Source organism: Tarenaya hassleriana, unplaced genomic scaffold (assembly GCF_000463585.1).
Source record: "Tarenaya hassleriana unplaced genomic scaffold, ASM46358v1 Cleome14, whole genome shotgun sequence".
Classification (NCBI taxonomy): domain Eukaryota; kingdom Viridiplantae; phylum Streptophyta; class Magnoliopsida; order Brassicales; family Cleomaceae; genus Tarenaya; species Tarenaya hassleriana.
In genome coordinates this window covers 1,511,842-1,530,936 of record NW_010964598.1, presented here as the reverse complement: position 1 = coordinate 1,530,936, position 19,095 = coordinate 1,511,842, and the positions used below count along the sequence as shown (strand labels likewise).

At 37.9% G+C, this 19,095-nt stretch overlaps 2 protein-coding genes and 1 pseudogene across 3 annotated transcripts; 1 reads left to right on the top strand and 2 right to left on the bottom strand.

The window, feature by feature from the left end:
• Nucleotides 1–665: 665 nt before the first annotated feature.
• Nucleotides 666–8,222, bottom strand: LOC104808208 (N-alpha-acetyltransferase 15, NatA auxiliary subunit-like). Its single transcript, XM_010533831.2, has 26 exons — nt 8,047–8,222; nt 7,234–7,312; nt 6,724–6,806; nt 6,473–6,622; nt 6,172–6,287; nt 5,718–5,823; nt 5,470–5,541; nt 5,258–5,373; nt 4,909–5,041; nt 4,661–4,738; nt 4,524–4,577; nt 4,335–4,405; nt 4,122–4,176; nt 3,921–4,016; nt 3,496–3,624; nt 3,325–3,395; nt 2,988–3,218; nt 2,768–2,891; nt 2,583–2,690; nt 2,340–2,471; nt 2,182–2,238; nt 1,979–2,076; nt 1,810–1,868; nt 1,596–1,707; nt 1,366–1,466; nt 666–1,274 (listed from the first exon to the last, which is right to left on the bottom strand). Exons 1-26 carry the CDS (start codon nt 8,095–8,097, stop codon nt 1,072–1,074), a joined length of 2,685 nt encoding a protein of 894 aa, XP_010532133.1. The 5' UTR covers nt 8,098–8,222; the 3' UTR covers nt 666–1,071.
• Nucleotides 8,223–8,571: 349 nt separating this feature from the next.
• Nucleotides 8,572–12,074, bottom strand: LOC104808206 (DNA-repair protein XRCC1). Of its 2 annotated transcripts, none has more exons than XM_010533829.2 (8): nt 11,966–12,074; nt 11,054–11,420; nt 10,770–10,958; nt 10,560–10,674; nt 9,553–9,638; nt 9,369–9,482; nt 9,216–9,302; nt 8,572–9,059 (listed from the first exon to the last, which is right to left on the bottom strand). In XM_010533829.2, the coding sequence occupies exons 2-8, from the start codon at nt 11,276–11,278 to the stop codon at nt 8,730–8,732; spliced, it is 1,146 nt and encodes a 381-aa protein (XP_010532131.1). In that variant the 5' UTR covers nt 11,279–11,420; nt 11,966–12,074; the 3' UTR covers nt 8,572–8,729. The 2 variants fall into 2 exon arrangements, with proteins under 2 accessions (XP_010532131.1, XP_010532132.1); XM_010533830.2 differs by having other exon boundaries at nt 11,054–11,353.
• Nucleotides 12,075–12,122: 48 nt separating this feature from the next.
• On the top strand, nt 12,123–17,402 carry LOC104808207 (annotated as a pseudogene).
• The last annotated feature ends 1,693 nt before the right edge of the window (nt 17,403–19,095 follow it).

The following is a 19,095-nucleotide window of genomic DNA, read 5'->3' as shown; positions in this document are numbered from 1 at the left end:
CATTCAAAGATAGCGTTACGTGCGTAAAATGATCTTATATGTGTTTTTGCAAATGATAAATTCGAAATTCTGAATATTGGGTGTAATATGTAAATTCAACCCATACAAGTTGGATAACAAAATTTTCTATAAGTTGGAAATAAGGTGCTCGAGACAAAGAGAGTTTCTGGTCAAGGGAACAAAGTAAATCCATACGAGTCAGATCTGTCATTATACCAGCAAACAGATCATCTTCCGACAATTTCTTACTACTAAAAATGAAAAATTTTCATGCCCAGATTATAAAAATGAAACAAAGACACTGATTTAAAAAAGAGTTTGCAGATCACTAAAACGACATTAAATAAAAAATATTCTTTCTTTACTATTTTTAATTTAACTGTGAAATATAATGTGATCATATTTTAATTTTATTGATTATAACGTTAAATTTATGGTGATCACACTAATTCATTATTCATTATGTTTATACTTTATATATCTTATTAATCATTTTATTAAAACATCATAAATTTAACGTTATCAACAATGAGATCAACAAATGATCACACTATATTTCGAGACACGTAGATCACAGCCGAATAAAGATATGTTTTGAAATCAAAATAGTAAAATAATGGTATTTTTGGTCCACTCAAACAAAAGAGCGAAGGAGATTTTACAGAGGGGGTCAAAAAAGGGGCTTACATATAAAATGATGCTCTTATGAAACCGAGAAACAAATTTAAAGAGAAACAAAAAAAAAAGGTACAACATCAATCAAAGTTCCAAAAAAAAAAACCTAGGAAGGAAAGAACTCCGACAATTTCTCTGCAAGTTAAAGCCCGAAAAAAGGAGAGGAGAGAGACAGATGCTTTCTCTGTGTAAGCCCTTCAAAAATTATACACATTCTGCCATTTTTTGTTACAAAAAAAAAACTCCACCAAAACATCTTCATTCCACCAAGAATAAAAAGGTTATCTTCTCATGATGATTGACGGCTTCCCATAAATAGTTGTTTCTTGGTTTCGAGGTTTTGGTAGCGTCAAGGTTTTCTTCCGCAGGCACACAAGAGGAGGCGGCTCGCTTGCTTCATGTGGACGAGACAGAGAGCTTCTTGAATGCTTCGAGTTTCCCATCGATTAATCCGCTCTGATCCACGGGACGGGTTGGCGTCACACCGTTCTCAACGATCTTATGCGATGGATTGTATTCCGAGTTTGGCATGGCAGAACTATGCTTCCCTTCAAAATACGTGGAATACGGAAAGTACTCCGCACAGCGTAACTTCCACCCTGCAATTGTGTCCCCAACCCACCTCGGGTTATTATTATTCCCTGCTACAATATCTGTTTGGAGATATAAGGCGAAGAATCGATTGCTTACTGGATGCAGCATCGGGTTCAATGGGAATTGTGACGAGGAGCTTGTGAACTGCGATGCAGTCTTTGAGTTTCCATTCCCTTACTGGTCCTAGTGCTCCGTTTCTGCATGTACCAGAAAACAAAAGGATCTCGAAATTTAAAAAAAAAAAAGAACCACAAAGATATTGACAAGATGTATAAAGAAAAGTACAGCGGAAAACCATATGTAAAAGGTTCAAAGTAAAGTATTACGCCGGCACAATATTGTTGGTAGAGTCTTCGATTAATTTAACAGCATCGGATTTCTTGCTTGGATCAAGAACATACAGCATCTCGGCATAGGCTGCTCTGTGCATCAGAGATCCTGCCATATTTGTATTGAACAATTTATATAAAGACACTGTGATGAGATACATACATACATGATACATATATATATATATATACATATAAGTTTGGCCCTCACCTTTGTGTCTATTAAGGAAATCTTCGTTCGCTTCCTCTAATGATTTATTCTGCAATTGACTATAATACAAAAAATAACCAAGAATCATCTCTGTCGTTGACATACAGCTCGTGTCGTTAAAACCAAAAAAGAAAAGAAAAGAAGGAAGGGCAGTTCAAGAAGTTATTACTTGATAGACTGGCGCTCGGCCTCTAGGACACTCCAGAGGAGTTTTCCGGCTTCAGTGGTCGGAGTACCCATCGATCTCGTCTTGAGGAAGAATTTGATCTGTCATCCAAAGTCAGAAAAACATAGAGCAGAAAGTTAGAGCCTTATCTACATCATATGATTAGCCCTTCCAAAGAACATTTGCCATCAGGAGAGAGTACATACCAAGCAACGATGTGAATCAGGGTTCTCGGCATCCAGTTTCAGCAATTGTTTTAGAGCCTGAAGATTGACAAAATAGCAAAGCCCTTTTTAATTAATTAATTGAACGAAAACATAAACACAATCCAATCAATCATAGGCTTGATTAAGAAATTGATTACCTGGAATGCAAGAAGCAATTTGTGCTTTCTCATATTAACCTCAAAAGAAAGCAAGTGAGTCTCCAGAGAATTAGGTGAGTTCTTCTGGAGTAATTTCAAGTACTTCGAAGCTTCTACCATTGGATCTTCAACCTAAACAATTTTAGTTCTTCGTAAGCTTCGGATGATGTAATAATGCTCATACGACATGACAATTTAGTGAAGAACCCAACACGTTTTTTACAAAAGACAGAAACTAAAGACCTGAAGTAATTTCTCCCCATTAGGATCTGGGTCTACAGGTTTCACATTTCGTTTGCCGGACTTGGAGACACTACTAGCTGTAGATTCTTCACTCTTACTCTCAGCTTCCTGAATATAAATAGACGGATAATCTTAAGCAACTAGATCATGCATTCAATTGCTATATCCATGAAAAAGTGACGTACTTTCTTAGCCCGCGCTTCTGCCTTTTTCTGCTTCTTGATTTTCTTCTTCTGCGCAGGAGGCAACTTCGACATTTCATCTTCTTCAGCAGCTGATTTAGGAGAATCATGCAATTTCAAATAGCACCTGAACAGGAATGAAAAAAAAAGGACAAAACGCTTATAGGGCACAAGCTCTAGTAAAGGATGCAGTTAGAGTATATTTATGCAACAAAGACTTCACCTGATGGCTCCAGCTGCAGCTTTGTGGAAATATGGAAAAGAGTGCAATCGATCTTGGAACTTAAGCATGTCAACATATGAACGTAACGTCATTTTCCTTAAGCAATAGGAGTGGAAATCAAATTGATCTTCAGAAATGTCTGCATAATGCTTCTCCACAGCCAGAAATTTCTTTAGAGCCCGTCCAAGATCACCCTGACGGAAGTAGCTTTCTCCCGACGCAAGTTCATACCTTTAAAGTAATGAGGTAAAAATAATGGCCATTAAAGAAGTAAAGCACATCACCTTAATTGCCAATTTTACAAATACAGCTATTCAGGAATAAGCAGAACCAATACCACATGCACTGCATGTCATGAAGATTGTTATCTTTTGTAAACAAAACAGCAGTTTTCTCAGCCAAGGTCACCTACATAAAAAATTTCCGAAGAAAACTCATGAGGGCCCCGAGGTCAACATGTACAAAGAGAGGTAGGAATTATACCATAAGAATAGAATAAGTTAGGAACCTGATCAGCTTGAAGCATACGCTTAACGCATTCACTGTTTATGGAACGATCAGCTAAGTCCATGCATCTAGCTTCATCAGCAAGTGCTGCTGCAGCAGTTAGATCTCCCGCATGCTTCAGTATCCGGCTCTGTGGTAAAGAAAACCCATTGGAGCAGTTGAAAAAAGAAAGCAGAATATCACCATACAAGGAAAGACATATCTGATAAACAATATGTGCACATATTGGATAATGCATTACATCATCACCATTCACCACAACTCGAGTAATCCAGAGAAGTCATATGGTCAATAAAGTTCTCAAAACGTCTCTAAAGAGACGCAACAGGGTGAATATAGGAGGGACCAGAGACATACACAGAGAAATGGATATATAAACAAATTTATAAAAGATAAAAGGATTTTGGTCGCATCAAACAAGCATACCTTAACAGAGTACAGATCAATTACTGTGGGAGTGTGTTCAATAGCCTCATCAATTTTAGAGAGGGCAACATCGTATTGACCACGCCTGTCATAATGCTGCATTAAAAAGAAAAGCTATTATGATACACCTACACTCAAAGCTTCAAAGAAAGACTATTACATGGGAAAAAAAAATAACAGATAATAACCACAAACTTCTACCTGAGCCAAGAAAAACAAAGTCCACAGAAGTGTTGAAGGGGGCTCTTTCACATTACTGCATTGATGAAAAATTTTAAAAAGAAAAATAGACTCTGATCAAATCAGACTTTTTGAAAATTCCAGGTTCTTCTTTATTAAGAGTAACCCCTAAAACAATATCATATAGCACCAATGCTGCACAACAAGCTAATAAAGATGAATTGAACTATATACCTTCCAAGGTATCTTCCGGTAGTCCTAATTGATTGTTCCATCTCAAGAACAAGGTGCTCCAAAATATCAGCCTAGATAACAACATAAATATGCTATATATATTGCCAAAAAGAAGAAGAAGCAGTGAAGCCAAACCACCACATCATTGTGTTGTGACAGCATCCTTGAGGACAAAGTGAGGACACTTACCTTGCCAGGGGGATCATATAGAGAAGAGAGATCAGAAAACAATGAAGGAACACCCTGACACAAGAATAAAGATGTATAAGAAAGAACTTCATATAAGGAAAATACAAAACCCAAAAGGTTACGGACAGAAAATATACCTTAGTCAAAAGAGGTTTAATGTAGTTTGCAGAAGCTTCCTTAAACTTTTCATCTTGCAGAAAATCCAGTGGTATTCTCTGAAAAAGTGAATAACGATAATAACGATGTCCTGGTAAGTTCTGGAAATACAGCATGTATCAAAGGAAAACAAACATCAAACCAGAACCATATGATTAACAAATGATTCTGTAAAGAATGGCAGAATAATTAATAACGTACATCTCAGTAAATATTGGTCTTTTGTTACCTTAACAGCAGATGACCAAGTGTACTGCTGGCTAAGAGACTGGTACAAGGCATTTAACTGCTCAATCTCATCAGAAGAAAACTGGCCACTTTCTGGATACAATCCAAGACATTTTTGAAGTCCATCATAATATCTGAATAGAGCGAACAAAAGAAGCTTGTGTTATTTACTATAAAAACTTTCAGGACCAGAAACACATAGGAGCCGTTGAGACGCCAAAGGACAAGTTATGTTTTTTTTTAAATGTGCAAATAGAATGATCTAGGCAAACAGATCTGTAGAAACGGAAACAAGGAAAATCCAATTACAACTTATTGTTCTGCAACTATGCAAATGCACTACAATTTACCTGTAGTTATCAGGGTTCATGGAAAGCAACACCCTGTAGAGTTTATCAGCTTCTTCTAGACGGCCAAGCTTTGTCAAGAGAGACACCTCTTGTTCTTTGTAAGCCACCTTATCCACCTAGGAACACACAAACCAGGAGTGTTCTATCTTTGAGTTGACATGCATGTATCTCATGAATCCAACAATATTCAACTATCAGAGCTAATAACTTACTATTTTTGGCTCTTCCTTATGCAACTCTTTAAGTGCTCTCTCAAAGGAACCACTCTCCTCTAGCAAGGAAACCTGGAACCAAACCAAATTCTCATAAGATTGATTGCATTTAACTATAAGATTTAACTAAAAAAAGCATCTAATCAGGCTTCTGGCAATGTCAAATGTTGGAAACCCAAAAAAGATGCGATGCCAAATTCCAACATATGCACACTTATACAGTTTCAGCCCAAAACAAAGGCAGGTACCTTGTATAGGAGCATTTCGCTGTGCTCACATCGCTCATTCTCAGGAGGATAATCATCCTCCAAGGTCCCTTCATACGCTTCCAAGATTTCAACAGCTTTTGAAGCACTGGTTTCAAAGAAACGAGATGTTGAGTATGCCAAACAAAAGAATCAATAGATCAAATTAGATATACTGAAGAACCCATACTTGTGGAAAACAATAAAAATGGACCGTGTTTCCAACTGAATGTTCGATTATCGAACTTCGATATCATACACTTTGCTCAAAATCAAACCTAGAAGACATGCTATATGTCCCTCCAAAAGTTTAGGACGAAGTTGCTAATCACATGAACACCGAAGCACAACTATCAACTAATAGCCCACTGCAAACATATTCAGCTTTCCATTCAATTGAGTAAATAACTCACTTTTTGTATTACCAAAATTTAAATGCTCAAGGATCATAGCATACTTCGAGTGTAGATGTTGGGCGACTGCAAAGCCGATCCAGTTCATGCGATGATTTGGTTTCAAAGTCAAAAGCTGCTGCCTTGTCTCCACAAAACCAGATACATCCCGCATTTGTGCCTAGGAAAGATAGAGAGAGAGATTCACAATTTGAAAAGGTTACACAAAAGGAATGGTGAAAAGGCGTGAAATATTTCTGCTCCCTAATGTTAGATACCTAACATCCTCCTTTCACACATCTAGACAGACACCTCTTCCAACTACCATACTTGGATAAATAAAAAATTTCCTTATTCCATTATTACCTGCAAGAGTGACAGGTCTCTGAGTATTTCGATATTATCAGGATCTATTCTTAAAGCATTCCGGTAGCATTTGATGGCCTCTCTATACTCTCTGTCAGATCGATACAGAAGACCAAGCACATGCCAACAAACATGACTTTTGATGTCATTCTGCAACACAGCAAAATTTGCAAGTCCCAGGTTACCTGAGTAATCGTATAATTTCTGAACAATACAGGGGGTGTTATGATTAGTGAAGAGTGAATCTGAACCTTCACACCAAGTCGAACTAGCTCATATGCCTCAGTTTTCCGGTCCATACAGTTTAGAGTCAACCCTTTCATAGATAAAGTCTCTGAAAATCCAAAAACACACACACACACAAACAAGTCTTAAAAAGAAAGGGAATGGACAGAAGAAGGGATGGAGAGTGGTAGTCTTAAAAGACATTTAGCAGAAGTGAGGATAAAACACTAAGCAGAAGAGTCCTGAGGAAATGACGATATACATTACAGCAAGCAAGTACTGTATTAAGCTTCAAAACACGAATGTGGATTACCGATTACAACATTTTTCCTAATTAAAAAAATTATTTAACTTGTCCAGAGCAAAGAAAAAAAATGTGTTCCTTTCATTAATAGAAGTGGATGCTTCAATTGACAGCCAGCCAGACACCATCAAATCGAAACAGATGCAAGAACAGCTTATGATTTTGTAAACTCATAGTATTCTAATTCTAAATTCCAACAGCTATGAGATTTGACATATAAAAGACAACTCACCCCCATGATCAGGAAACTTCTTTAATATGGCATCTGCTGCCTTCAGTCCCTTCTTGTACTGCTTAGTCTCATAGGATTTCTGCAATGCACAACAAACGATGTTTTCGAGTAACTTAATGAGGATATATGTTTTTAACAAGAAACTCTGTTGAACACAAGAAACAATCCAATAAAAAAAAGTAATCAGCTTGATACTCATACTCTATTAAGTTATCTCATGAATATGAACAAAAGATATGACAATATATCTGTGCTTCAAGAGTAAAGGCAAATGAAAGATAATCCCCATAAAGTTAATAACTAGTCAGCCGAAGTGAATCGATGAGGAATGGGAAACAATGCCTATGACAATACATCTGCGAGTAAAAAGGTTGCTATAGCCGTCATGTTTGGAAAACTTAAATCAGAATAACATTCACCCAGGAATCAAAAGAGAAAATCCTAAAAACAATGCCTAAAATCCTACAGAAACATTGTCAAGTAGAAAAGAACAGGTTATACACAATAAATTAAGGATCCCAAAGCCCAGAAACGGACAGATTGATTAGGGTTTAACAGCAAACAATCCGTATTGCGAATTCAAGAGAATCTCGCAATTCCAATGCCACTGAAAAACACAATAGGCGAATTAAGACATCAAAACTCTACATAGATCCCTTTTCCCCATCAGTTTCAACGACTTGAGTTAAACTTAGGGATTTAGCAGAGCAGGCATAACTAATCGATTCCAATTCCTCCCCAACACAGACATCGCACCGCAAAGTCCGTACAGAGAGACGAGACAAGAGAGGCAGATAGAGAATAGGCGCGTACGACGATGAGCTTGAAGAGGTTGGCCTCTTTAGAAGGAAGGGAAGCCCCCATTTCGCTGCCCTACAGAGAGAGCTCGCGAATAAGAAGAAGACGATGAAGCAGAGAAAGTTTCTTCGCGGAGAGAGGTGGCGTACAATCTGCTTCAACCCTACTACGAACAGAGAAGCTTCAAGTGGAAGGAGAGACGAACATAAATGTTAGGGGAAAAATGTTATATTTATCCAAACCGAATCAGCCTTGCATTCTCGGTTTAATTCTGGTTTAACATTCGGTTCGGTTCGATGTTCATGAACAAAACATACTCCAATCTGATGGGTTCTAAATTTGATCCAAACCGATCGGCGTGACAATTATTTGAAACCGGTTTAGGAGAAGGAACTATTCTACCAATTATACATAAATCAGGTTCTGACCTCAAAGATATCACCAATTTAACTAATAACCAAACAACCGAATATATTCAACCATGATGAATCCAATTCTATATAAAACAAAAAAAAAACTAAATCTAAATCGAATAAAATATAATCGAAAACCAAAAATTTCTTCAAAAATTAATATTTGATCAGTAAAACCGAAACGAGCCGAACTAAATCTAACCGAAATGAGCATCCCTGACCGAGGGCATGTCTCCCGACACTAACTAGAGAGGCGCACAGATTTTAAGACATGTCTTTAACTAACTAACAAGACCCCGAAGCAACTTTCTGGTAAGCTAGTTCGATCTCTTCTTCTGTCATCTCGACAGTCTCATCGCTGTCATAGCCGGAAGTTTCCCGGGAGGTTGCCGCATTTCTTCTTCCCGCTTTTCCCTTCTCGTTTATCGTGGATGACTCTTCCTGACCTCGTTTTTTAAGCTCGGTCTCGTACATCTCCTTCCACTCCTTTGCTAGTCTGCAAAGATCTTCTTTTGATCCCGAGGAGTTCCTGTTCTCCCAAGAAGCTTCGATCTTTCCGAGCTCCTTGACTACACGAGGGACGAAGCTCCACTGCTCTGTCACTGTCCCAACGCCCTGAAGTAATCAACGGATTCAGACACAATGCCTCGATCAATGAACTGAAACAGGGCCGTGTCATTTAAAACTTTCACCGGGTTTCTAATGGATCTGAAGATTATATAGGGTGTTATTATTATACAGGCCAAGATCTTCAGGTTTCCAGAATCGTACCCGATTTTGTTCGAGAGAATCTATGGCATCTTGTAAACAGGTCAAGATTCCTTCAGCAGCAACTCGCTTTATCTCGCCTGGTTCCGGCTGTTACAAATGGTTACACAATGAAAAAAAAACGTGTCTGAAGAAGACGAATGCAGTTCCCCTTACTTTCTCCTCCTGACTCTCGAGCCATGAGATGGTTTGAGTTAGATCGGCCATAGCCCATTTCTTAACCTCGGAAGGGGGAAACCGCTCTGTAGCAGAAGCACCGGATGATCTACTCTGTGAAGATAGCAGAGACAAACAGTTAAAAAAACCGACTTATCTAAAGAAAAATAATATCAAACCATACCTTGAGCGAAGCAGATGTGCTTCCTCTTGTTTCCGACTTTTTCTCAACTTGCTTCTGTGGTTTTTTAGGCAGCGGTTCTTTCTTTTCTGTGACAAGTTTTTGGTTCCCGAATGTTAATTTGTTACGTAATCAATGTATAACCAAAACATAAGTACACAGGTTGTCTGAACAATGACCTCGACGTACTCTGAAGTCTTTGTCGAATCCACTTCCTCCTCCTCGTCTGTACCAATCCGACGATTTGCAGCAGATCCATAGTCTTCTGGAATCTATGGTAAGCTTTTCCACTCTTATCGTGATTCAGCTTTGATTAGGGGATGTTCTTTAGGGTTTATTTGGATAGTGAGATTACGCGGGAGAGGATCTCGAGTAGGTGATTGGACGGATTTTTGTTTATTTTGGATAAAATTAAATCGTTTTCCTGCTCGATTGCGCATTGTTTCTGTTGATATACGATGTCTCTTTGGTCGCGACAACATCTGTCTGTCTAGAGTGGACGGAGAGGAGATGAGAGGTGAACGCGCTCCTTGAGGTGAAAATGGCGTTTGCATGATTTTCCGGGCTGTTAAAGTTAAGAGGGTATAAAATCTCTTAGGCATAGGGTACGTATGATTGCTCGTATGATTAACTCCTTAATTAATTGCGTGCTAGTGAGCTACTCTGAAGTTTTATATATTGAGTTCTCTCCATTTAGTTCTTGAAAAGTGCAGAATAGGATATTCAAAAATCCAATCTAAAGTTTGCGTTGTTCATTGTTATAAGCATATATATTATTGATAAAATTCGGATCCAACTGGCTGTGCAAGTTTCATGCCTTTTCTTTTCCAGTTCTTTCTTGATATACCATGTTCAGTTTCTCTAGCTAAACTGGAGTGAATTTCCACAACCACAGCCGAGATATTGAGGAGAAACTATCATCGTTTACGTCCTTGCCCCGATCGTCAAAGCTAAAACCGAGGTCCTAAAAATAATCATTGGAAATACAATGTGAAACAATGCATTTTCACCTTGATTAGTCTCTTGGGGAGAAGAGCTGATTTTTCTCCAAGGTTTGCCTAAATGCATTAAGTATTGTTCAATACCCACCAGCTTCTTCTGAGTGTAGCACTCAGTTATCCATTCCTGAAGACATTTTAGACAATTATCAAAGCATTAACAACGGGCGAAATCAGATAATGCGTTGGATCCATTCATGCAAGTCGATGGGGGAAGAAAACCTTTGAGACAATCGTGCCGGAGTCAGATTCGACTTGACGGAACTTTGGAGTGTTAGGAAAAGCACAAACCAACAACGTAGAGTCGGAGTTCCAGTCGGGTTGATAGATAGCTCCCATGGCCAAGGCCTGTGATCTCAGTGTACTCCTTTCGGGATTTACAAAGCCTGAAAGCACAAAAACAACTCCTTCCTGCACAGTTTGATCATATTGCCATTTAAATTTCAATGGCCCGAACAAAAGATGTCAATCTTCAGAGTTTGAACAAGCCATATAAGCACACAGACCAAGAGTTTAGTGAAATCGGTAGTGCTTGAACATGGTGTAACCAGAACTTTTTCCTGTTTCTTTTCCTTGGAAAGACCATGTGTCTGCTTATCTTTGCCATCTTCCCCTTCATCCTTTGGCTTCATACCATGAGATTTGCTTCCGCTCGAACTCATCCACGAAGGAAGGTTTCGCTTTTGGGACTTCTCACCATCATTATCCCGGCCTGTTTCCGTATCAGACATAGCAAACACTACGAAGAACGCGAAACACAACAGCCTCCTCTGCTATGTTCCAACAAGGAGATGTAAGATTTAACCCTATAAGCAGATAAGATAACGTTAAATTGCCTCCAAGCACAAGACGATGCCCAAGTTGAGACAGAACCTGCAAATATTATTTCAATGGCAAATCATTCCTTCATGAGCAGATTCGATGACTTCAAAGCAAGGAGATGGCTTTTCTCCATTTTCACAACAGAATCGAGGAAAATAGCTCATAAACATCGACATTGATCCCACAAACCATTTTTGATTCTCGTGAGGACAAACGGAGTTGCTAAAGGAAATGGGAAAACCCCACATTGGGTTTTCCTTTATCCGAAGAAAAATCAAGAATAGTAACACCCCAAGAATTCATAAAGGAATTTCCGAGGCATTACAGAGAATTATGGAGTTAAAATAGGATCAATTAAAGCACGAAATTACATGCTGAAATCAGGTATAAACTTGTCGATTGAAGCCAGAAAAACAACCCGGAGAAGGAGAAAGAGGTAATCATAGAGACAAGCAACCAACAAAAATGGCAGTCGCTGCAGAGAAGAAGAGATTCCACCAAAACCCATAAAACTGAAATTCGCCATTGACGCGAACATGCAAGTTCTTGGGGAAGAGAAAAGAATGAAACTTGAGAAGAAAGTGAAGAACTTTTACCCCGTGTTGATCGCGAGAGAAAAGTTTGAACACCCGACTGCATCCGTTGTGCATAAGATGAAGGTCAAAGATCTGAGTGTGTGAAGAAATCATTTGCGGCCATACTGCATAGGTTCGGTTCGATCCCTGCCGCTTTCCTCTTTTTGTTTTCATTTTTTATTCTTCTCAAAATCTTTGATGTCAAATTTGCCTCCTTTTTTTGTCATTTTTAGGTTTTTCCCCCTAAATTTCATTCTGACATTTCAGTCTCAGATTCCCACTTCCTCTCCCATTTCGAATCTCAGCACATCTCCTCTCTCCCTCTCTCTCTTTCTCTCTCGTGGTGGTCTGAGAAGTTCATCGGAGTCCGGGCGGCTAAATGTCCGGCGGTTTCAGATGGCTGATCGGAGCCAAAACTCAGATTTGGAGGATCCGTTACAGGTCTACTCCGGTCTGTCGTTGTTTCCTCGTACTCTGAAGTCTTTGTCGAATCCACTTCCTCCTCCTCGTCTGTACCAATCCGACGATTTGCAGCAGATCCATAGTCTTCTGGAATCTATGGTAAGCTTTTCCACTCTTATCGTGATTCAGCTTTGATTAGGGGATGTTCTTTAGGGTTTATTTGGATAGTGAGATTACGCGGGAGAGGATCTCGAGTAGGTGATTGGACGGATTTTTGTTTATTTTGGATAAAATTAAATCGTTTTCCTGCTCGATTGCGCATTGTTTCTGTTGATATACGATGTCTCTTTGGTCGCGACAACATCTGTCTGTCTAGAGTGGACGGAGAGGAGATGAGAGGTGAACGCGCTCCTTGAGGTGAAAATGGCGTTTGCATGATTTTCCGGGCTGTTAAAGTTAAGAGGGTATAAAATCTCTTAGGCATAGGGTACGTATGATTGCTCGTATGATTAACTCCTTAATTAATTGCGTGCTAGTGAGCTACTCTGAAGTTTTATATATTGAGTTCTCTCCATTTAGTTCTTGAAAAGTGCAGAATAGGATATTCAAAAATCCAATCTAAAGTTTGCGTTGTTCATTGTTATAAGCATATATATTATTGATAAAATTCGGATCCAACTGGCTGTGCAAGTTTCATGCCTTTTCTTTTCCAGTTCTTTCTTGATATACCATGTTCAGTTTCTCTAGCTAAACTGTGGAAACCATCGTATCCTTTTTCTCGATATCCAGCCTTTGAAATTTCAAAGTGAGCTTCAGGATCAGGCAAAGGTCATTTCAGAGAGTGTCAGCTCAGAACGTCTAAATCCAGGCATTCCAGCCAGTGTGACATCTGAAGATGAGGGTCAAGGTATTGAGATTAATCCCATTGCAAACCAACGTGAAAGGAGACAGGGTTTGGGCCGCAAAAGAGCACGGTTTTCTTTGAAGCCTACAACAAGGTAAAGATCGATACGGACAACCTATATGCATGGCAGATTCCAAATCTCTTTCTTCGTACCATTATATATGATTCATATGCACAGTTAGTTGAATTCTCTTGTATTATGATGCGACAGTCGGGCTACTCCAAATTTTGAACTAAGCTTTGATGATAGTAAATATCAAAATCCTGAAGACTTCTTTGCGGCGTACGAGAAGTTCGAAAGTGAGTTACTTTTTCTCAGGAGTTAAGAGTACTATATTGTTGGATATAGTGATCATATACAAATATGTTTTTTGTTCATAACTCATTATTTTTAACAGATGCCAGAAGAGAATGGCAAAAACAGACCGGTACTAGTTTAACAGATACACACCGGAACCAACCGGCAATACGCCCCCGTAGATCAGGAATTTCAGGGTAATGTCTGTTACTGCATGTTTATGAGTTGTTCAATGTGTATATTGCAATATGTTTCCCCTTTGATGCTGACAATTTCAACTTTCAGGAGGAGACGAGTTACATATAACCATAGATATGCAGCTGATGCTGTCAACCTTGAAGCTTCAGATGGGGAAATCCTCAGTCCCTCTGAACAAAGCTTGCTAAAGAATAATACAGCTAATGTAACTACCTTTGGCAAAAATACTAATCATGAGAAAATTATTTCAGTGTCAGTGGCGGGTGGGTGGGTGTGTCTATGCCTTTTACCTTCAGTTAGATGGTTTTCCCATTTATAAAATTCTCATAGCAATAACCATTGTTTTGTGTAGAACCAACAACTGAGACTGAGAAGAATGTGGACAGTGTCCTGGGTGAGTTGCTTTCTGGCAGTGCAGAGCTTGCGGGGGATGTCAGTCTTTTGGAGGAATGCCTGCAGATCAAGCCCATTGAATCATTGATACAGATAAATTGTCTCTCCCTGAATTGCAAGATGTGCGAAAGAGCATCTTATTGGCATCTCAAAATATTTTATCAAGACCAAGGACTGCGTTGTCAGAAATACAGAATATGTTAAAAGGGAATACGCAGTGAATCAGCTCGAAAGAATACCCAGACACCATCGTCCTTACAGAGTATAGGGGATTCACTTTCTTCACATAACAAACATATGTCACCAGTAGATATTTCCACCAGAGCTCTCAGTCAACAGTCTAGTGAGGTTGATGCGGCAAAGGATTTGAATATCTACTCCAGATCTTCTACAACCATCAGTGTTGATGATGATATTGATAATGTGTTCTTGTCTAATGTGCCGAATGGAGACGTTTCTGCCCCGGTAAACAAATCAGTGGAGAAGACTTTGAGTAAACTTGAGTCTGACATTCATACTGACATCAGTAGATCTGTTTCATGTGCACCGGAAAGAACTGTTGGTGATTTTATGGATGATAGTGTCGTGGACAGAAACTCAATCAGATCAAAGTTTAATGTAGATATACAAAAAGAAGGGAATGATGGGCACATACCCATTGCTGAGAGCGAGACATACAGAGACTTGGGCAGATGTGAAAATGATCCAAATATTTGTGTAAGTGAAGCAAATCAATTAGATGGCCTGGTAAGGTTTTCCTTCACTTTGTTGACCCATCTATTCACGTACCGGGCAGGATCTCTGCTTGATACCATCTTTCTATCAACTTGTTTGTGATGCAGGCAAAAGATTCATTTAGAGGAGCAGCAAAATCAGATGGTTTTTCTGAGGTAAAGGATGTCATTCCAAGTGACCAAGGTGTGTTAATCTTTTCTCCTGGACTGTTGCTGAAAATTCTAAAATAATTCAGACAAGCAAAAGAATATTGTCATGGCTGAGTTTGTGGATGTTTTCTCCTTCTCCTTTTGCAAAATACTTTTGTAATTATTGGAGAAACCTGTTTAGCTTGAGCAGTCCGATACCAGGAATTCAGCTTTTCTTGTTTTTTACGCATCAGCCATTCAACAGTTGAGTCTTATCATCACTTTCTTCTGTGCCATTGTTTTGTAGACAGATGAATCCCCCAAAACTCCTAATGGAGCTCTAGAAGAACAATACAACGCAACAAACGGGTCCTCTGAATATGAAGAGAACCTTCGAGGACAACATGGTAAACAAAAAGAAAACACGGAATCTGCTCATGGGCATCAAGAAGAAAATGTTCAGGTTTGCTACAGACTCTAGATCTCCTTCTGTTCTCATTCTTTCGTCTTTTGGTTTTTTTACCTCCATGACCAGTCACGTATGATTAAGGTGGTATTAGTCAAGGCCTACTCATCTTCATGTTGTCTCTCGCGTGTCAGACTCTGTTTTTTCTTATCCTTTCCTGTTGCTTTTGGGGGAAATCCTTGTGTTGATCTCTCATTAGTTATATCCTCTAGTGTTTGGATAAGGATAACTGGAATTCGTACATTATTGAGCCATCGAAACAGCTTTCTCTAAATGCCATTTGAGGTGTCCTCTGCGGTATTCTTCTACAAGTTCTACTTAGAGTGTGTTCCCTAAAAGTCTGATTCCGGTTTATGTTCACTAAGCAGAAGAAAGTTTTCTCTTTTATATTGTTTCTGCAGGAGGAAATTCACAACTCTTGCCGAGAACAAACGAGTGAGAGAGGGCAGAGGAAGGGGAGTAAGCGGAGGGAAATGGCATCATCATCAGGCGAGAGTGAAGGGAACAAGAGAATGAAAACAATATCACGTGAGAGAAGCAAGGAGGAGAATAAGAAGAGGAAGGCAGTATCACGTGAGAGGAGGGTGTTTGCCCGCAGGAAAAGCCTTGCAGGTGGGAGAGAGAGAGAGAGAACTGAACTATTATCTGTCTTTTTTTTATTGTGAAAACATGTTTTTTTTTTGTTTTTATTAGTAATGTGCATCCATTCATCTCTGGTGCAGCTGCGGGTACGAAATGGGAAGAAGGAGTGAGGAGGAGTACAAGGATCAGGTCCAGACCACTTGAGCACTGGAAAGGCGAAAGATTCCTCTACGGGCGAATTCATGAGAGTATGAAACAACCTTTGCATTCATGTTTTCCAAATCCCTGCGAATTAACTTCTTCATTAAAATACGAATCGCCGCGGCGGGCAAAGGGGAAAGGGGAGAAGCCGAGGTTGAAGGTGGAATCGTATGTGTCGGATGAATACCGAAAGCTGGTGGAACAAGCTGCACTTCATTGAAGGGGAAGAGCCCATTGGAACACTCCTCTCCTAACTCCAAGGTGAAACCGAAACATCATCCCTTGTTTTTGTTTTTTCAATGTTACCTCTAATTTCACGGTTCGTAAGTTTCCGTTAGGGCCTTTTTCAACGGAAGAATAGTGGGCTTTCTTGACTTTTTCTTTTTTTTTTAAAATAAAATTGGAAACTCTGTTCTGAGACAAACAACAGGTTTTTTAAGACCTTTCTTCTTAACGCTCACTGGAAAAAGGTTTGCAAAAAAAAGTCATGGGGAGTCGTCACGTGATTTAATATTCTCTCAAGGTTTTCTTAGTTTTACTTTTTTCGGTTGACTAAATAAAACAAACCCCGATCATACTGATTATTTATTGAAGATATATTTGGGCTTTTAATTTTAGTTTTTGGATTTTGGTTTTTAGTTTTTGGTTTTTGACTTTTGATTTCTATAATATTTGTAAACTATAAAAAAAAAATAGCTTGTGATTTTATTTTATTTTTCTACTAAAATGACTTTTCAAGTTTTAAAGAAAAGTAATTTTGTGAAAATAGTTTTTTTAATTTTTGGATTCTAAAAACTCTAAAAACTCCAACCATTCGAGACTTTTATCTCTCAATATAGAATATCGGGCTTTTGGCTTAAATTGTATATATATATATATCATAACATTGTGTAAGTACACGCATAATAGACAAAAACATCATTGTATTTGTATAATAGGGATGGACAAAAGCATCTTAGATTCCCCATTTTGGTATGCGCTTTTTCTAATTTTTTTTTATGGGTTTGAAAGTTGGTCCAGATGCAGTTTATATTTCCCCCACGCACAAAACAATGAATTGTTATCATCATATAGCCTTGAAATTTATAATCTGCATTATTGTATAATTTTCCAGGGAACATCGTAGAAATTCTTCAATATAATATTTAACACGACTTTTTCTACGAGAGGCGGACGGTTTTCCAAAAGGGTTTCAGTGGAAAAATGACATTAAATTATTGAAGAAATCTACGATCTCTTGTCCCCTCGTTTCTTTTTTTAAGAAATTGTTTTGTAAGGTCGCCGTCTGATATATATATATTATTAAATTATTGTGTTACGACAAAAAAAAACATATAGAGGTGATGAGGACAGATGCGTTCGAGAAGATTTGATGCGTCATTAGTACAGAAAGTGTGACCGAGTCGACTCACCCCTTCTGGATAATCATTAAAAAAAAAAGGTCCGAACCATTGAAGATTGAACCACTTGGCTTTATCTTTTTCTCCGTTGCCTTTCCTTTTCATGATGTCCACTCCTTGAAAATAATTTTAAAAAACACACATTACTCCCACAGTAATTCTTCTTTAACGTCATCCCGACTTCAAGTGTGAATAAAATTATTGTTACTAATTATCCGAAAGTATTATTACAATGCTTGAATTTGTAAAACCGTAAAAAAATGGTTTTTTAAATTTTTTGTTTGACAAATTTATTTCTAAACTTGTAAAAATTTGTATTTATAATTTCTAAATTTGCTAATTGATTTTAGACGAAACGTTGATATAAAAATTTGTTGATCAACACTTTACGTGGTGTCACATATCACGCGATGCATCACTTATTTGTGTTATATGGCACATAATGTATGGTGTCACATATAATACCATTTAACGGATTTTTGGATCAACGTTTCCTCTAACATCATTTAGTAAATTTAGAAATTATAATGATTGATTTTACAGGATTATAAATAAATTTATCAGACAAAAAATTCGGAGTTCATCTTTCTTCGTTTTACAAATTAAATTTTTTAATGAGATTCACTTTTTTTTCTATATTTTATATGTTATTAAATTTAAGATAGAGGAAAACTTGAAGAAAATGAGAGAGAACATGTAACCATATCTCTTCAAAAATCACAACGCTTTAGGGGTCCATTAAAAAACACACTTTTATCATTATCTTAATCTCCATTCAAGTTTATCCTTCCCTTTTGTCATTTTCATCCCCCATACAAAATAAATAAACCATATTGTTTCCTTTTCCATTTCATTCCACGGATCGTCGACTTTTTATATATATACATATATATATATATATATATATATTATTATCACGAGACATCATGATTTATGGAGGTCCAATTAAGTCCTTTGACAAGTAAATTCCAAATTTCACCGACGACTTTTCCTTTGAGAATTCGACGCCGTGTCGTTTTGCTTATTCTTTATTCCTATGCATGCCGTTCCTCCCAAGTACATACATACATAATACATACATACATACATACATACATACATACATACATACATACATACATACATACATACATACATACATACATACATACATACATACATACATACATACATACATACATACATACATACATACATACATACATACATACATACATACATACATACATACATACATACATACATACATACATACATACATACATACATACATACATACATACATACATACATACATACATACATACATACATACATACATACATACATAGAATATGTACTGATGAACATCATCGCTTACGGGCAGGAAATTGTTGTCTGGATTTACAAAAGGATATCTAAATGTCCTCGTTGTCGCAGTCACAAATCAATTAGGGTTTAAAAT

Bases quoted from the DNA above. Each gene is read 5' to 3' on its own strand.
- LOC104808208 (XM_010533831.2), bottom strand. From the start codon at position 8,097: ATGGGGGCTTCCCTTCCTTCTAAAGAGGCCAACCTCTTCAAGCTCATC. The intron at 2,077-2,181 runs GTATGTACTCTC...TTTGGATGACAG, and splicing joins CTGATTCACATCGTTGCTTG to ATCAAATTCTTCCTCAAGAC. The intron at 1,467-1,595 runs GTAATACTTTAC...TGGTACATGCAG, and splicing joins ACCAACAATATTGTGCCGGC to AAACGGAGCACTAGGACCAG.
- LOC104808206 (XM_010533829.2), bottom strand. From the start codon at position 11,278: ATGTCTGATACGGAAACAGGCCGGGATAATGATGGTGAGAAGTCCCAA. The intron at 10,675-10,769 runs GTTTTCTTCCCC...AAATGTCTTCAG, and splicing joins CCGGCACGATTGTCTCAAAG to GAATGGATAACTGAGTGCTA. The intron at 9,060-9,215 runs GTACGATTCTGG...TGATTACTTCAG, and splicing joins ATTCTCTCGAACAAAATCGG to GGCGTTGGGACAGTGACAGA.